Raw genomic sequence first — 17,213 nt, 5'->3', positions numbered from 1 at the left:
TGCAGGGTACACAAAGATGTTCTATATAATCGCTATACTACTACCACCACTAGCACCAAAACTACAAGCAGTCACAGTAATCATAAATAACATCATGAAGACTTTAGCTGGGTGGAAATCAGTAACAAAAAAAACAGGGCATTTCTAACAAGTCATCTTTACCGATGTTGGGGAAGAAGGAGTCACTGGAACGCTGCCGGATCATCGCCTGCATCTGCCGCTGCTGCTGCTGCTCCTGTCTCTCCTGGTCCAGCAGGTCCTGCAGGAGAAGAGGCTGCTCATCCAGCAGCAAAGGCCTCTCCCGATTCTGCTGACTCAGCGCCTGCGAGAACATTGCCTGTTGTGCTCCGATAATGCCATTGGGTCCTGCCTGGTCCACCTGCTGCCCAGCTCCGAAGTTCTGGCAGGAGGGCTGTCCCTGGATGAAGTTGGGGTTGACTAGAGGAGCTCCCTGGGAAAAACTCTGATTCATCCTCTGTCCTCCGGGCATGCCATTGGGATTCATGATATGCTCCTGCATCTGCGACCCCATGACAGCCGGGCCCTGCTGGATCCCAGTGACAGGGTTGGGCTGGGCCGCCGGGTCACTTTCATTGGGGGAAGCCATGGGCCCGAGCCCGGCTTCTTCAGACTTTTCCTTGATAAGCAAACCAGACAGCGCCGGAGCTGAACCAGAGAGGTTGCCAGTGCTGGACTGATCAGACAGGTGGGCAGATGATTCTGAGAGGCTCGGGCTGCAGCTCGAGTTTTCTTGGGGATTTGCAGTCCTTTCGTCAACTTGTTTGCCAGAAGACTCCTGCATGTGAATCAAGCCTTCTTTGGCTTCCATTTTAATAGTACCCTCCGTGAACAAAGGAATACTGCTCTTGCTGGGGCTGCCGTTTCCCCGGTGATTGTTATCCTGGGACTGTTCCGGCGAGTCCTCAGATTTCTGTGATATTGCGGATTCCGTCTTTGCGTGAGAGGAAATGACTGCAGTAGCGGGACCCCCAACAGGACAAGAACCCTTGTTTTCCAAAGTCTCTGTGTGGTCATCTATCGGATCGCTAAGATCGAGCTCCTCGTTGAACATGTCCTTCTTGTCCCCCATATCGAGTTCAGGGTCTGTGTACGCAATGATGTCGAACTTTCCTGATTTCAAGAAGTCGTCAAGATGAAGGTCATTGGTCTCCAGATCCAGATCGTCCCCTTTCCCATCCTCAGCATCGAGATTGAGATTTTCCAGGTCTTCATCATCCAGGTCTTTGACTTCCACATCGTCTAAATCCTTCACGGCCGAGTCGTCTGTGTCCAGTTTCTCCTCTATTCCGTCCGCATTGTTCATGGGAATCTCTTCTGTCTGCTCAGCTGGGGCCGAAGGAGGAAGAATGGAAGGAGCCATGCTATAAGTCTCACTTGTGGCAGGATGGCTCTGAGACCTCATCACTTGACCATGGTGGGGACCAGCGTGTCCCTGGGTGGGATGTTGGTGTATATTCTCCAAGCTAGACGACATTGGAATGTGGTTGACCATTTCTTGAGGCTGACTCACCATCGGGTCCATCATTCTCTGGCTCATATGAGGATGGAAGCCCATATCCTGTGTGCCCATGAATCCCATGGGTCTCTGAGGCTGGCCGACAGACGGATCCATCACGTTGCCTGCCATGACGGAGGGCCCAAAAGGAAGCCGCAGTCTGCTCTCGGGAGCCCTGTGGCGGAGCTCTATGAATGGTTGCCCCATTATGTTGTGCTGCTGCATAGGCATTCCACGTGGGGGGAAATGCTGCGGGAGTCCCATTGGATTGTTTACCATCGGTCTGGTGAGGTCCACTGATAAAGACCTTCTCATCTGCATGGGCACATCGAGCATCGGCCCTTGCATCTGAAGCTGGGATTTGAGAAAATGTTCTTGACCTGCATGAGGTCCCTGACCACCGGCAGGAAACCCAAACCTGGAAAATAAGAAAAAAATAATTAAGACACTACTAGGTTCGGGACAATACATATGACACCATACAAAAACACACACTCCAACACACTCTACTCATTTATGAATGTGCACTGTTTTTGCCCACATCATTTAAGAAGCCAATTAGCTTTTAATTTAACCCACCTTGGCCCGAGCTGCCTCATGTTCACGCCTGTGATGTCTCCGGGAAACTGAGGCCTGTTGAATTGACCTTCCCCAGGAAAGGGCCCTCGCAGATCGCTAGGGAAAGGGCCGGGAAACCTCTGGACGCCGGGCATCAGGGGACCTCGCATGGTTCCTGGGTAAGGAGGAGGGGGTCGGTTGAAAAGTTCGCCCTGCTGGCCCTGCTCCTCCTGGGACCAGTGGCGAGGGGTTCCTGGAGCGACAGACATCACCGGCTCCTGCAGGCCTTTCTCTTGGCGGATGGCACTCTTCTGCTGTTGCTGTCGCAGGATCAGCTCTCGTATACGTTGGCGCTAAATAATCGCAAGAGGGAAGGGAGATTCAGCACAGGAGGTCTTTGTTTACACCAAAGAAATGGGTTTTTACAAACACATGTACATTGAATTTCTATAACAATCCAGACAAGATTAAATAAAGATAAATGAATAGAAAAGTTTAAATGATGTACTTGAACACATTCCATGCACTAATTGTATATTAAGAACACTTTCAGCTAGCTAAACTGTTTGAAGTATGCCAATGTAAATAACTGGAATGTGTATTACTGGGATATGTTCTTGAATTATAGTGTGAATATCAAAACCATGTAGTGCAAGAGCTCATGGGAATTGAGGGGTAAGGGGAATCGGCCTCATAACGTTTAAGGTTAAATAATAAGGCAGTATAATACATATATACTATAAGAAACTGCTTTATTTTATACCTATTCTAAATATACAAAAAACACAAGAAATAAGGATTACGGTACCGTATAAAAGGGAAAGTTATTCAGAGATTGTGAAGCGTGCGTTACATGATCAAACACAGATGTTCTCACAGCAAGTGTCCAGGCTTAACCGTGTGCGGGAAGCATTAGTGGGTTGTGTGTTTGTGTGTGTTGCGATTTTATTTGCACATAGAACTGCGCATTGAACAAAACTAACAAATCTTCTGCATAACCGTGGAAACCCATGCATGGGGTTGGCTAAATATAAATCACATATAATCAAAAGCGTGTTAAACAAGGGATTACTGTACTCATGATATCGGGTGCTTTCACAGTATGCCTCTGAAAGCAGGATTATTTTTCCCCTCTTGAAGTGATCCTATGCATTAATACTCAACGTGCTTTACAGAAAAAGATTCTTATTAACAATGTGACCAATCAATAACTCCTATTACAGTGTGAAATCCCAGCAGCAAATGCGCAGCTTTCAGACATGGGTATTCTTCATTAGATAGTAGATACCGTGCAGTAAACATCTAGAAGAGATTTCCTTCAGGCACATCTCACCTGTCTTAGCTTCCCCTCATTGTCGCTGTTGGCCTCGACATTCGCTCCCGTTGTCTGAGGCATGTTTGAGTACTGCCCCATGCCCTGGGAGTTTAGCTTCTGCTCTGGGGCAACTGTGAAGTTGCCCTCGTGGCCAGATCCTTGCTGGTCATTCATGTCCCCAGGCCGAGGGTTCAGGGGAACCTGCTCAAAAGGGTCATGAACAGGCGTCTGGTTGGGCGCGTTGGGTTGATTAGGATGCGAAAAACCATCTTCAGCCATGCCAGAGTGTTTGGATGTTCGGGGATCGGCAGTTGATGGGCGTACAAACGTCTCTTGCCCTCCAATGGCTCTGTTCTGGGAAAAAGGGTCTTGGTTGGGCATCAGTCCAGGCCTAGTGACCACTGGTCGGTTGAAGACCTCTGATGGCCCTGGCCTGGGGGTGCCTGGGGGCTGGGTGTAAGGGTCATTGTACACAGGCCTGGGAGTGCCAGGAGGTTGGGAGTACGGATCGCTCTGGGCAGGTCTGGGCGTCCCAGGTGGGTGAGCATAGGGATCGGAGTTTCGATGTCCAACAGGAGATTTTGAAAACCTCTCCCCCATCGGGGGGCGGGGAGTCCCTGGCGGTTGGGCATAGGGGTCCGAGGACTGAGATGGAGATGGCCTAGAGACCTGAGGCTGCTGCTGCTGCTGCTGCTGCTGCTGCTGCTGCTGCTGAGAAAACGGATCCCCCATCGGCCGGGGAGCGGAAGGGGGCTGGGAATAAGGGTCTGACGAGGGGCGAGGGGTACCGGGCGGTAGTGCATAGGGGTCAGGCAAGGTCCGAGCAGCTCCATGGACCTGGGAGTACTGGTCCGTCACCGGCCTGGGTGTAGAAGGGGCCTGTGCATAGGGGTCCCGAGGAGGCAGCCGCCCCATGGGGCCTGGCTGGGCAAAGGGGTCTCCTTGCTGGTGGCGCATCATCCTGGGTGGGTTGGGGGCAAAGTCATTCATCCCAGGCCTGGGGGTAAGTGGTGGGTGGGCATAAGGGTCATTCTGCTGGCCAAAGCCGTCAGCCGGCCGCGGGGTCAGCACAGGTCTTTCGTAGGGGTCAGCCGACATCCTCCTGGGCGTGGAGGGCATGACACCATATGGGTCCTGTGACTGCATGGGAGGCATCGGAGCCTTGAAAACCGGCACCGACCCAGACTCGTTGCTCCCGGGGATGGGCGTCAGGAGGGGCCTGGTGTATGGGTCTGAAAGAATCATCCTGTTGTGGGTCATGCGCTGGTAAACCTCCGCACGGAGACCTGGCCTAGTATAGACCTCGCCTGACCCAGACCCTCCTAAGTGCTTCAGGGGACCCATGGGCTTGGCGAAGGGGTCCACAGACATCACAGGCCTGGGGGTGTCTGGTGGCTTTGCGTAGGGGTCACTGCTCAGGGAGGTGGGAGAGCCGAAGGATTCGTGAGCCGGGGAAGGCCTGCCCCTCTCCGGCTGCTCCGCGGAGGGGCGCGGGGGCAGCAGCGGTCCAGACGGCGGTGTGCAGGTCTCCATCGAGTTCCTCCTGGGTGTGCTGGAGCCGATGGGGGGCGGCCTTGGGGTGCCCACCATCTTGGCGTAGGGGTCCCAGGGAGAGGACGGCCGGGAGCTGGAGGAGCCGGGAGAGAACATCTGCGGTGACTGGGGCTGGGATGACTGCGCCTGGGAGCAGGAGTCCTGAGCGGGCAACCGTGAGGCGGTTGGTGGTGGGGCCTGGGGCCGGAGGAAGACGTCGTCCGAAGACCCCGAGGTGGGCGTGCCAGGCAGCTGCGGCCGCGCAAACCCTTCTTTGGGCATCTGCTGAGCCGGGGACATGTTCCCATTGCTGGACTGCGGTGTCAGGGGGCTCTGGTTACCGCTGTTCGGCGTGTCCGAGCCCGACTGGCCCTGCTGCTGTTGCTGCTGGAGTTGCTGTTGCTGCTGCTGCTGCTGCTCACTCTTCACCTGCTCCAGCTTCTGAGTGGCTTCAATCTTGGCTTGCTGTTTGCTTTTTTGTCTCATTTGCTGCAGTGAATAGAAAAAGATGGGAAGTACGTTAGACAGGAGAGCCACACCTTTGGTTCATGTATATGTTATTTTTCCTTGCTTGTGGGGAAGGCGGGGATTCGTGAGTTTGGCAGTTGTAGCAAGCTGCCATTTCAACTGCTGGGGACATCTGGCTAAGAGCGACTGAGGGTTTCTGACGTACTAGAAATACTGATTGCAAGACGATGACCCCCTGAGTGTGTCTACATTATGCAGGAAGCAAAGCATTGTGAGTAGATGTGGCAGTGTAGGCAAACACTACTAGATGAATTGTAGGTGGCTGGAGTATAGCTCAAGACAGTGATTACAGACAGTGTGTGTTTTTAGGCCAAAGACTTCACAGCGTAGCACTCTCTCCCTGCAACCTTCTCTCTCTTGCTTCTCTTTTCCCACCTTTGTAAATTTGTTTTATCGGTTCTTAGCAGACTAAAGCCAGAGCAGAATTTTGCCCAGGATCTTACCAGAGAACATTCTCCACTTCCTGCAGCTTTAGTTGCCTGGTTGGAACGTCCAAAAAGGACTTCTTTATTTGAAGTTTTTATGGCTTTGCTTTTTGGAATGTTTTCCTGCTGCTTCTTAAGGGATCCACACATCTGTTTTAACTCTTCCTTTTGTAATGCAAATTAAAAAATTAGAGCCTGCATAACGCGAAGTATAAAAATGACTGATCATCCATGCATTAAAAGTTGTGATTTATTTTTTTCTATAGATTTGTTTTTCTGCTTTACACATGACAAACAGCTCATTGAATTTCTCAGTTACGGCTAAACTCAAGCCCCAATTGGGCAGGGCTGAACACCAGAAGCAGCATGCAGGCCTGATTACATATGAAAGGCAGAGCGGCCCCCCCCACCACCATCACCACCACCACCACCATCACCATCACCACAACACACACACACACACACACACACACACACACACACACACACACAATCACACTGAGGCTGTACGCACTGTGCGAGCGTGCCACTCCTTACCTGTCTGAATTTCCACTCCTGCTCGTGCTCCGACTCCTTGTGCTTCAGCGGATCCTTAAACAGGAGGTCCGACTCCACGTGGGCGCTGGGGTCGAAAATGTCCTGGTGCTGCTGCTGCCGTTTGATCGTGTCGTTGGACATTTGGACTTTGTTTATACGCAGGGCAGCCCTGTTATCCCTGGCTTTTTGCTGAAGAGAATAATACAGTAAATAAATAATGTATACGTCGTCGTCATCATCATCATCATTATCATCTAGAGCCTATATCAATCCACTGCTGGATGAAGTCTTCCCAAGTTTTCCACTCGCTTCAACCTCTAGCTTCACTTTTTTATATATAAAAATAAAACGCACACACACTTCAGATCTTTGACTCGGCACTTTTTAAATCCCAAATCCTAGCATGAACTGAAGAAAAGGCAGGATTAACCCAGTGCGACAACAGAGACAAGGTTTCCATGTGCAGCCTGAGTCTCCTGACCCAAGCCGCTGCTGGCGAAGTGCTTCATTTGCTTAATTACAGCAGCCACCACGCGCACTAATGCTTATAATAAGATGTCTGTGCTAATTGTTTAATCTGTGAATGGCCAAATATCAAACTGTGTTCAGAATACTCATCAAGCGAGTATCGGAATAAATTATCCCAGGGGCTTGTGAGCAGGAGGCCGCGTCACAGAAGCTATTGCAGGTGGGGGGAGGGGGACAGCTTGACTCAATGAGGAAGAGTGAGCTACAAACACTGACTTTAGCAGGATGGAGGTAATTGGGGAAATTATCATAATGTTGTAGTGGCAGTGAGTAAAGCAAAAAGACATGTTTTTACCAGCTATTGAATATTGGTGGTTTAGACAAATACCTAAAAGGCGCTGAAGACAATTCTGGGATTTTTCTTTCCCTACACATTTCAAAGACTCGGGAGGGAGGGAGGGGAAATAACACCCAAAGGTGGCAAGAAAAGTCTTCAGAAAAGCATAGGAGAACAAAGATCCTGAAACACATTCTCATGAGTTAAATCCCCTGGGCCATAGCAGAGCGACGACTATGAACACAGGATATGAACTCCAGTGTTGGCAAATAAAATTAATTTTAAAGAGCAGGAAGAGCTTCTGTCAGTTTTCCAGGGAGGCACCATTACTGGATACAAGCTAAACTATACTTGGCTTAAACTTGCAAGGTCATGAAAAGCAAAAAACACCCATTGAAATTCTCCCTGAAATAGTCTGACATGCAAAACAGGCTCTGGGTTTGAGTTTTTAATCATTCAGTCACTCAGCTGCGCCAAGCGGAAGCTTTTTTTTTTTTGTCCGACAATCAGCTAACGATCAGCGACAATGAGCTCATAAACCCTAACATAACGGATAAGATCAAGAGCCGTTCAGAAGCACTAATGGGCACTTAAATGACTTTGCTAATGGATTGAAGATTAGGACTCTGTCTATAGAAAACACACTGACCAATGAAAACGTAGGCTTTTCACACTGACCCCCTTCGCTGGCACACTTAAAAGGTGACTTCTGTTGGATTGTACTTTTAAAATCCATGTATGTTAAGCCTGATGTGAAAGTGATGGATTCATACATTAGTAAACCAGAACTCCTTGATGCACAAGTGTAGCTGAATGTATTCACACCCTTCCTGTGAAAATTTTTCCATGACTCATTTAGTTTAATAAATATCATTAATTAAACTACACTTATTGATCAATGATGAGTTTGTAAAGCCCCGACTCCACAGAGAGAAAACTAGTTCGCTGAACAGAGTGGAAGTGTAAACTTTAGAATATCACTGTATAGAGATCAATGAAAGGTGTGAATGTTTCAAACTACAACCCATCTCCTACTGAATTAGGAATAGGAGCTTTCTTTCCTAGCACTTTCATGCGTCACACAGGCAAACTAAAAAGGCCGTCTTACCACATAGGGCGCTCTTTCTTGGGAACTGGCTTTTCTCCACAGTTTTGCGATTTGCTTAACTCTTGTAGACCAGTCTGAAAGTTTAAACAGAAGAGTAAACTGAGCAAGATATTACACTGGGACCCAGTAGCTTCTGACAGGATAAATATGTTAAAATACAGGCTGTACACTAGTTTGATCTTTTATACACCTCTTGAAATGAAGCTCTGTACTGAAATTGGACACTAGCTGCTATAATAATAATTAACCCTTAAGTATTAATATTCCTTGAACATTCCCCTCATCCCTATTAAACTGCATGGAAACTCATATCAGCTGTCAGTATTTCCCCTCTCCCTTCCACCTCCATCATCAAATTGATCTTTTGAAATGGACATCTTGTTGATAATTCAGCATCATTTTATTAAGGAGCTCATATCCGAGAGATACTGGAAAACATTTATAGTGAATCAAATGAAAGCAGGAAAAAAAAAATAGCAGATTAGAAATAATTTGAGACCAACTCATTCTTTCACAACAGCAGAGGTACCAGACAAAACAATAATAATAAAGCTAATATAAGCCCTCGACCAAATTAAACATTTGACCTACTCTGAAATTGCAAATTACAAACTTGTACCCACTTGTGGTTTAAATTTAATTTAATTGTCCAACGCTTATGAACCACAAAGCAACAGGGTACAAGTTTGTCATTTGCAATTCACTAGTAGGGCCAAGTTTCAATTTGGTCCGGGTCTAAGAAATAGAATTCATAAAAGTCCATTAGAAAGCTCTTGAAAAAGATTAGTTTTCATCTAAAAGCCATGAGCAGAGCTGCTTCTCTAACACGACCAGGGAGAGAATTCCTCTCGACCCAGCATCTCCAAACTTCAATAAAAAAACAAGTGAAATGTATTATTGTGGGGGGGAAATATGGAAGTCTCAATCCGCAGCCGCCGGGGACGAACCTGGGAACTCCTCCTTGAGGTTGGGGAAGTTGACGTTGGTGTAGAGGACCGGCGCCACCGTGGCCATCTCGCCCAGTGTCTCCTCCTTCTCCCACTTCAGCGTGCTCCTCTGAGCATTGGACATGGTGTCCACTTCACCCTCAGCCACGGGGGCCGGAGAGGGCCAGGGGCTGCCCGGCTCAGACACCATCTGATTGAACTGGAGTTTCTTGTCCCTGCAGAACAGAGGGGAAACATCAGACATGGAGAGTTTCAGACCCCATTCAAGAAATTACCATCTTTGTTTAATAATACTATGAATACTCCCAGTGTCAAGCCAGTGTACTTCTCACTAGCAAACTGTAATTTCACTGCTTGAACGAAGGAAGACATCGGTTTCAATCTTTCCCATTTTGTTTTTAAGACTATTGCTTTGTCTCATTACACAAAAAAAAAAAAAAAAGATAAACTGTGCATTTTTTAAACCTGTTCATAGCATCTACACAGTCTTAGGTGCATATTTGCTCATTCTTACACAAAACCATCTAGAACTCACCTCCCTCCTTTCACTCTCGAAAACTGTTCGTAATAAATACTCAAATTAATTAAAACCAGTGACTTTGTCCAGGGCCAGGAAGCCCGGCCATCTTACCTGGAGGCGTCTGGGAAAGGCATCCGATGGAGAGGGGAGAAAGTACTGGGGATGCAGGGCCCTCCTCCAGGGGTCATGGGGGCTGTAGGGAAATGGGGGTTTGGCCCCATCAGACCATTCATTAACGGCATCCGCGGAAACATGCCATCTCCTACGATTGAAAACAGAGGCCAGAGACTTTCAGAATGTGGAATGACATGGAATATACAGTCATGAAGAAACAACAACTAAAACAGTGTTAATGCAAAAACATCACTAACATTTTTTTTTTTTTTTCTTATATATATTCAGCTGTTCTGCTCCTAGTCAAACACTATCTGCACGTTCACTAGAGTTTGGGTCTCCATCTCTCACTTCTTCCACCACACAATGTCCCTGACCAGTTTAAATCTACTGCACGATCACATTTGCTTACTTAGAGTAGGAAACCGGGGGGGATAAAATTGGGAAGGTATCTAAGGTAGATCTCAGAAACCAGTAACTGCAGGGAAGCAGTATGCATTACAAAGCAAACCTACAGTTATAACCCTGAACTTCTGTACACTTATTTACACTTGCATTTATGAATTATGGAGGGAGATCAAAAGTTATTTAGCAATTATGAATTGAGCAGGAAGACGCACCGTGGTTTTGCAGGGGCATGGACGGCACTGGGGGGGCTGTGGCAGCACCAGCGGTCTGGGGGTGCGAGAGCTGGGGTGGCTGGCTGGTGCTGGGACTCAGGACAGCGGTGAAGAGATCCTCCACATCCTTGCCTTCCAGCTCTGAGAGGCCGTGAGTCAGACAAGGCGAAGGAAACAAAACGAAATTGAGAAAACGACTTCTAAAAATGGTAGATCAAACCAACAAAATAAAGGCAGGTCAAAAGAAAAGAAAGGGTTCTTAAAATATCATAAGAGGCAATGAAACCACTCATCAAAAATGCCATCATTAAAGGTAGACTAAACCAAAACACCCACCTGGAATTTTGTAGAGCTTGCCGAGAATTGCACCTGGAAGGAGACAAAATGAGGGGGAAACAAAAAACTAAATCTTTATACACAAATTAGCCCCATTCAACTCTTCCCTATACTATATCCTATAACACAATTCTTCTGTCATTTTAAAATAACATGTATCCACTTCAAACACAGCAAAAAGCATTTTAAAATGAAGGTTTGAGCAAAGACTGTCAGACTCATCATGTGCTCGCTTGTTTTAGTTTGGTTTGGATTTCTGTAAAGAAGAAAGTGAAAATCTCCCTAGGCTGTCAGATATAAACCTGAAGTGATGATGAATCAATTATAAAGAACCACCATAAAAAAAACTAGCTCACACCGCTTCCTAAATGATCAGTGGTTTAGTCGGCTCACCTTAACAGGCACATGGAAAGTGCACTGCAGATCTGGCTGACTGCTGAGCTGCAGAAACCAGCCCTGCCTGTAACTCTAAACTCACACGTCTCCAATATCAATGCTATTGATATCATTATACACATAACACTTAGATTGTGTCTTAAAGATCTTCAAAAGGTAAAACAATGGCATACTATCCGTTTAAGTTAATTTAACTGAGACCGGGAATTAACTTTGAAATCGGAACAAGGCGGGATGGAGTCATTTGCCCAAGTGTAGTTTCCCATCACAGCCTTCAGAGCAGAGTGCCCATCTCAACAGGAATAGACAACAGGGACAGACAGACCGAAGAGTCAGCTCTTTGGAGGGGAACTTACAAAAACTAAAACTTACTCTTCACAAACCTTGTGAGTCAAGACAAAACTACCATCCTCTTTGTCTTTATTACTGCCCGGATGTTTTCCAAGAAACACATGCTTCTTGGAAAACTGGAAAGGAGATGAGCTATTGACACAGTCTAGGAAGAATACACACCCATATACCCAAACGGATTAATAAATAAAATATTACTAAGTGCCCAATAAATACCCAAGTAAACAAATAAATACAAATAAAGCCCTGTCTTCTCGTACCGTCCGTGACCATTTTGTCCAGTTCGGGGCTGAGAATGCCGTCCAGGGGCTCTTCGGTCAGTGGCCGCGCGACTCGGGCCGGGTTCTGCTGGTTGGGCGTGGAGGGGTCGTCCGAGATGGGCCCTATATCCAGGCCAGCTGAGCCAAAACAAAGCCAGCACCAGTTTAGTTTCAGACAGATATCAAAGGCCAATGGGCAGCCTGGCACAGCAGTCCACTCACAACACAATTCATCACCATCGGAGGGAGGCTGAAGTCATGAAATGTCCAACCTTGGGCACGGCTCTCCAGGACCAGGGTAGGAAAGCCCTGCACTAGTGCATGGAGGGTCAAACTACATGCATCTGGGGATATATTGGCTCCTTCTCAGCCAGTTACTGAAACCTTCCTTAAATCTTGTGTACCATCTCAGACCTGGACTGAAATTAAATGCAGCACAGACTACATAAGCCTTCATACAGAGAGCCACCCGATCTTGAACTGGTCATTTCACAGCATTAACCTCTCCATCTTGCAAACTGGGTCTTGTCTGCTCCCCTGCACTGACACTTGGCTTTCCCAGTCTGGACTCGCAGTAGACAGAGGGAAACGTGGCTATTCATTCAAACTGAATAAACCAAAATACAACTAAATAAATAGTGGGAAATGAATAACTACATTTACAAAACAGGTCTTTCATACAGCTCAAACTTGTGTGCCTTCATCAGATTACATAACCATGTAGGAATAAGTTAATAACCATGTATTTAATTATATTTTAATGCATGCTGAACACAAGTAATTTAACTTTAAAGCCTTTCCCTTTACAGTTTCTACAACCTTTAACCTCCAATTTGTAACTATTCTGGAGTGAATGGCTGTACTTGTTTGGTGTCAGTTGCTGTAAAAGCAGTGAAACTCTACAGGCCTAAAGGCTTTGGTCAATGTGCACAGGGTCCTTTTCTAGAGGGAAGAGGCTCTAGGCCATTCGTCAAGACACAACATGGAATTAATTTAAGACGAAAAAAACACTGTGGTACATACGAAAAAAAAAGTGAGAAAGAAGGCGCACACACACAACATGCAAACACTGGACACAGCCAACACAGGGCAAAGGTTTCACACAGAGTTTGGGAGAGGCCCAGGAAGAGAGTCACTACTTCTAGTCATGGTTAGGCCATGGTGCAGTCTCTTACCAAATGGAGAGGCAGAATTGTCGACCTGGAAAGTGCATAAATCAAGACCTACAAGGACCCAAACCAGATAAAATGGGTGAATATAAAACAAAGAAAGGAAGCAGATAACAGCAGCAAAACTAGGGGGAAAAACATGACAAACAGGGGGAATAAATAAACAGATGGAAAAATCAGAACTTTAAAAGAAAAACACAGTATGTGGCAAAATGAATTAAGACGCAAAAGCACAGAGAATAACATATGAATAAACTGACTAAAGTGCCCAAGGGTGTGAACACCACTGCTCACGCTCTGATGGTTATTCCGAGTGTTTATAGATTGGCACTGCACTCTGCCCACTGGAAGCCGCTACACAGAGGCTGGGGTAGTTGTTAAGTAGGTGGTTAAAGATCGTAAACGGGTGTGAGCTGGACAACACCAAACTAACGGTGCTAAGGGGGCAAGTGGAAATCTCTCGCCTTGAGAAAACCAGGGTGGCGCAAGCTCGAGAGAGCTTTGAAGAGCATCGGTCAACTCTCTCAGTCAGGCTGAAGTACCTGACTCATTACCAGGCTTCACCAGCTCATCTGACAGAATGCCCAAGATGTCGTCGTCGGTGTTCAAGACATCCGACAAGTCAGCCAGAGGATCCTCCAAGTCTAAAAACAAAAACAGGAATGACACAAATTTACACACTGGAGCGGATGTAACCCATTAAGAACTGCCGGCCGGCAAACAGGCTGTAGTGGCAAGAACAACCCCCGCCCGGTCTAAAACCTGCTTAGACTAACCTTCTGTATTTTGATCAATTAGAGAAATGGTCATTTGTTCCTTGGGATGAGGGGTCAACAACACTTGAAATGCATTAAAGCAAATATTTGTTGTAAACATTGAGATCTAGATGTACAAGAGATCCACCTACTTCTTCTGTGCCGGCTATTTCCTCCACTACATGAGCGAAGTTACTCATCATTCAAGCTCTACGCTCCACTGTTCATTTTGCTCCATAAAACTGATCCTCTGCTGTTCATCAGATCAGATAAGGTTTCCCAAAAGTTAAGTTAAAGATTAAATAAATCGATAAATCGAAATAAAGCACATTTGATGTATAAAAGAACGTCACTGCTTCTAGTGTTGCAGAGTGACCAAACTTCCCATTCATTTTCATCCCCCCCCAGCTGTTAAGAGCTCCGGATAAATATTAGATGAGGTGAATCGCAGCGCCCCTGCAGATTCACTGAGCAAAATAAGATGCAAATTAGATGTGAAGAGCCATCGTTGAGGGAGCGTCTCTGATAATGTGAGCGGGAACAGGTCAGCCGTGGCCGAGGATTTTACTGCCGTCTGATTTGACGGGCTTTGGCGTTTGCGAAAACAAAAGTAAAGGAACATACGCTGGGTTGTTCCCTTGTTGGGAATAGGCGTGGAGGCCACACTCAGCATGGGGTCAGAGGAAGGGTCCAGGAATCTGCTGCTGCCACCACCGCCGGGAGGCTTGCCGTCCGTCTGGGCCGCGTCATCGTCGGAGAGGTTGCTCTCCAGGCTCAGCCGGTTCTGGCGACTCGTGTCCAGCAGGTCCTTCCCAAAGAAGGCTTCCTAAAAGAGGTGGGGATGGGAAACACAGCAGCTCTGGGGTTAGCGTTCAAAAACCCAGCAGAAGGACACGGCACCCCAAACTGGTTGATCGGCTGTGACTCATCTCCTGCTCCTCACACACACAGAAGGCAGGGGAAGCTCAGGAGAAATGGAAGATGCTGTATTTGGTAAGATAAGCATTGATCAGGTTTATGAGACTGTACTTATTTCCCTCGTATTTGTGAGGGGTTTGGTAAAGGTTACGAAAAAAGGGAAAGCAAGCTGCCAGCAAAGATTTCAGCCAGAATGTTCGGACACTCATCTGATAATTTATTCACAGCTATGGAGAGGAACGACTCGTGGCAGTGCACTCGCTACTCCGCAACATTACCGGTGGAGAGATCCTGGGGTTTAAATGGCACCTACAGTGCCGCATTGCCAATTATGACAAGAGGCCACACATTTATTAAGACACAATGTAAGCACATCCCACAAGGGCACTGAGAGATGACAGATACACGAGTGGCAACAAATAGACTCCCCGCTTCTGGCACACGACTTCGAGCGCGAGTTCAGTTGGTAGCAGTTCAATGTATCTAACAACTCAAACTATCACTGTGACTACTCCCCTCTGTGTTGAAACATTAAAAGGCTAACGCAGGGGGATTTCAATAATTGATTAAAGTCATTCCTCTAGTGAGGACCTTTAAGTTTAATTTGCAGCTCACAGTGCAAGGAAACCAGCTGGGGTAGCAGGCCTACTTTTTTTCCTCTCTCTCCCTCTTCCAACACTAACACAGTGTTCCTTCGATGCAATTAACATGTCTCTGCAAAGCTGTTAATTGTATTTATTTTAAACATATACATATTGTATCCAGAGAGAGAAGTGAAGATGAACATTAAGTGTGAGCAAAACAAAACCTAAACAAACATCATTAGCTTAATACAAGGTGACAGTGAGAAGGAGGTGAAGATCGTATTAATTGTCAACACAAAGGCCAAGGATGAGCTCCAAACAAAGAAACAAATAATGCAACAGGAGATGCTTTTTATAGGGATATTTCAACTAATGGGCCAGTCAAGAGTGTTTAATTGGCGCAGTTCTAAGAAAAAGCACGGTGGACAATAGCCAGGTCGGTTCACAAACAGCACAGATAAATCAACACAATGGAAGAGGGGTTTTCAAGGGGCCCTCGAAATAGGAAAATGACAGAAGCAACTTTCAAAACCCCATCATCCTGCATGAATTCATAGTCCTAAATGTTATTAAAAATCTATAATTAATGCATTTAGAAGCATGCACAGCTAAGAGACCAAACATAAGATCTATTTTTCCCCTCAGCAGGATGTTAACTGACCAGCAGTGAAATTCATTTTCGGCACCTTAATTTGAATATTTTATTTTCATTTTTAAAAGGGGGCTACATTTCCCGCTATGAACCATGATTTGGACAGATAGGTAGACAGTTATCTGTGTAACACGATTCATAGGACAGACAGTAAGCACATTTCAAATTCTGACATTAAGAAAACCAAACTGAAGCAAAAGGATTAGAAGAGTAAGATGTGTGTAGATGCAGCGGCCCTGGTTCAACACATACCTGCAGATAGGTGGGAAACGTCTCCTCTAGTTTGTTTTTCTTTTTCCTGTATCGTTTCTTCGCCTTCTCCAGGGTCTCGGAGCCCGGCACAGACTCATCCACGGGAGTATCTGGCAGCGGCTCGTTCCAGCCTGAGCACAGAAAAAAGCCCTTCTTAAAACCTGGATACGTTATGTTTTCAAAATCTCTCGCTGCTCTCCCCGCAAGTATTCGGATGAAAGATGTAAATCCACTGACTTATGGAGCCAAAACATTTACGGTCACATTGGAAAATGCTTCCCAGCTTCCAGAGTGCAAGAGATTGTAACTCATCTTCTCATTTACAAGCATGTTCCCTTCCCTATTTTCTGTTAAGGGATTGGGATTGGGCTAGACAGTCTGGGTGCACTAGAGTTTAAAACAGCATTTTTTTCCACATCTACAGCAGAAAAATATATAAAATACGAAGCTCCAAACCAAATGTTGCTTATAGTAAGAGGGCATGGACAGGCCAGGCTGTCCCAGTAAGGCCTACCTTCCTCCTTGCACATGACATTCTCTGATACCGAGCCCGACGAGTCCTTCCGACAGAGGAAGCGCTTGGCCTTGCCCTGGCCCGTGCGGCTCCGCTGGCGCACCATGAACCCTCCAATGCCTGCAGGGGGCAATGGGTAAAAGCATGAGTGAAACCAAATCAGCGCACAGTGTACACTTTTTTTTTTTTTTTTTTTTTTTAATATAAGCTGGTCGAATATTAATCACACTCCTCATTCCCAGTAATGCTAGTCTGTGGCTTGAAATGGCTAATTAATGATTACTGATCAGTGATTCTACCTCCTTCTGTAGTTAAAAAAATATTTTGTGGGTCCCAGCTTGTTTAAGTTCTCAAAAATAAGGCTTTCTGTCCCGAGTTGGTACGTCTGTGAGGCACTCCATTATTTTATACCCTCAGGCATATTTCAGTGTGTTTGGTAAACAGAAGTGGTAACTAGTCTTTCCAATGCATGACACACAGTCAAGAACACGTATTTCAAA

General features: G+C 46.4%; 1 protein-coding gene across 6 annotated transcripts in view; it reads right to left on the bottom strand.

The window, feature by feature from the left end:
- The window catches only part of kmt2ca (lysine (K)-specific methyltransferase 2Ca), a 143,380-nt gene that overhangs the window by 26,477 nt on the left and 99,690 nt on the right, over nt 1–17,213 (bottom strand). For 2 of the 6 annotated variants that reach the window (XM_066688276.1, XM_066688287.1), the window contains exons 25-40: nt 16,714–16,833; nt 16,200–16,330; nt 14,418–14,619; nt 13,581–13,682; nt 13,045–13,092; nt 11,870–12,007; nt 10,863–10,895; nt 10,527–10,667; nt 9,904–10,054; nt 9,273–9,487; nt 8,326–8,399; nt 6,413–6,601; nt 5,894–6,040; nt 3,408–5,411; nt 2,096–2,427; nt 163–1,934 (exon numbers count right to left, since the gene is read on the bottom strand). In XM_066688276.1, the coding sequence (XP_066544373.1) occupies nt 163–1,934; nt 2,096–2,427; nt 3,408–5,411; nt 5,894–6,040; nt 6,413–6,601; nt 8,326–8,399; nt 9,273–9,487; nt 9,904–10,054; nt 10,527–10,667; nt 10,863–10,895; nt 11,870–12,007; nt 13,045–13,092; nt 13,581–13,682; nt 14,418–14,619; nt 16,200–16,330; nt 16,714–16,833 (5,799 nt within the window). The remainder of the gene's footprint in view (nt 1–162; nt 1,935–2,095; nt 2,428–3,407; nt 5,412–5,893; nt 6,041–6,412; nt 6,602–8,325; nt 8,400–9,272; nt 9,488–9,903; nt 10,055–10,526; nt 10,668–10,862; nt 10,896–11,869; nt 12,008–13,044; nt 13,093–13,580; nt 13,683–14,417; nt 14,620–16,199; nt 16,331–16,713; nt 16,834–17,213) is intronic. The other 4 variants (XM_066688316.1, XM_066688298.1, XM_066688308.1 and 1 more) reach the window with 4 other exon arrangements.

The sequence above is a fragment of the Amia ocellicauda genome, chromosome 2, assembly GCF_036373705.1.
Source record: "Amia ocellicauda isolate fAmiCal2 chromosome 2, fAmiCal2.hap1, whole genome shotgun sequence".
NCBI classification, from domain to species: domain Eukaryota; kingdom Metazoa; phylum Chordata; class Actinopteri; order Amiiformes; family Amiidae; genus Amia; species Amia ocellicauda.
This window is presented reverse-complemented; position numbering and strand designations above follow the sequence as displayed.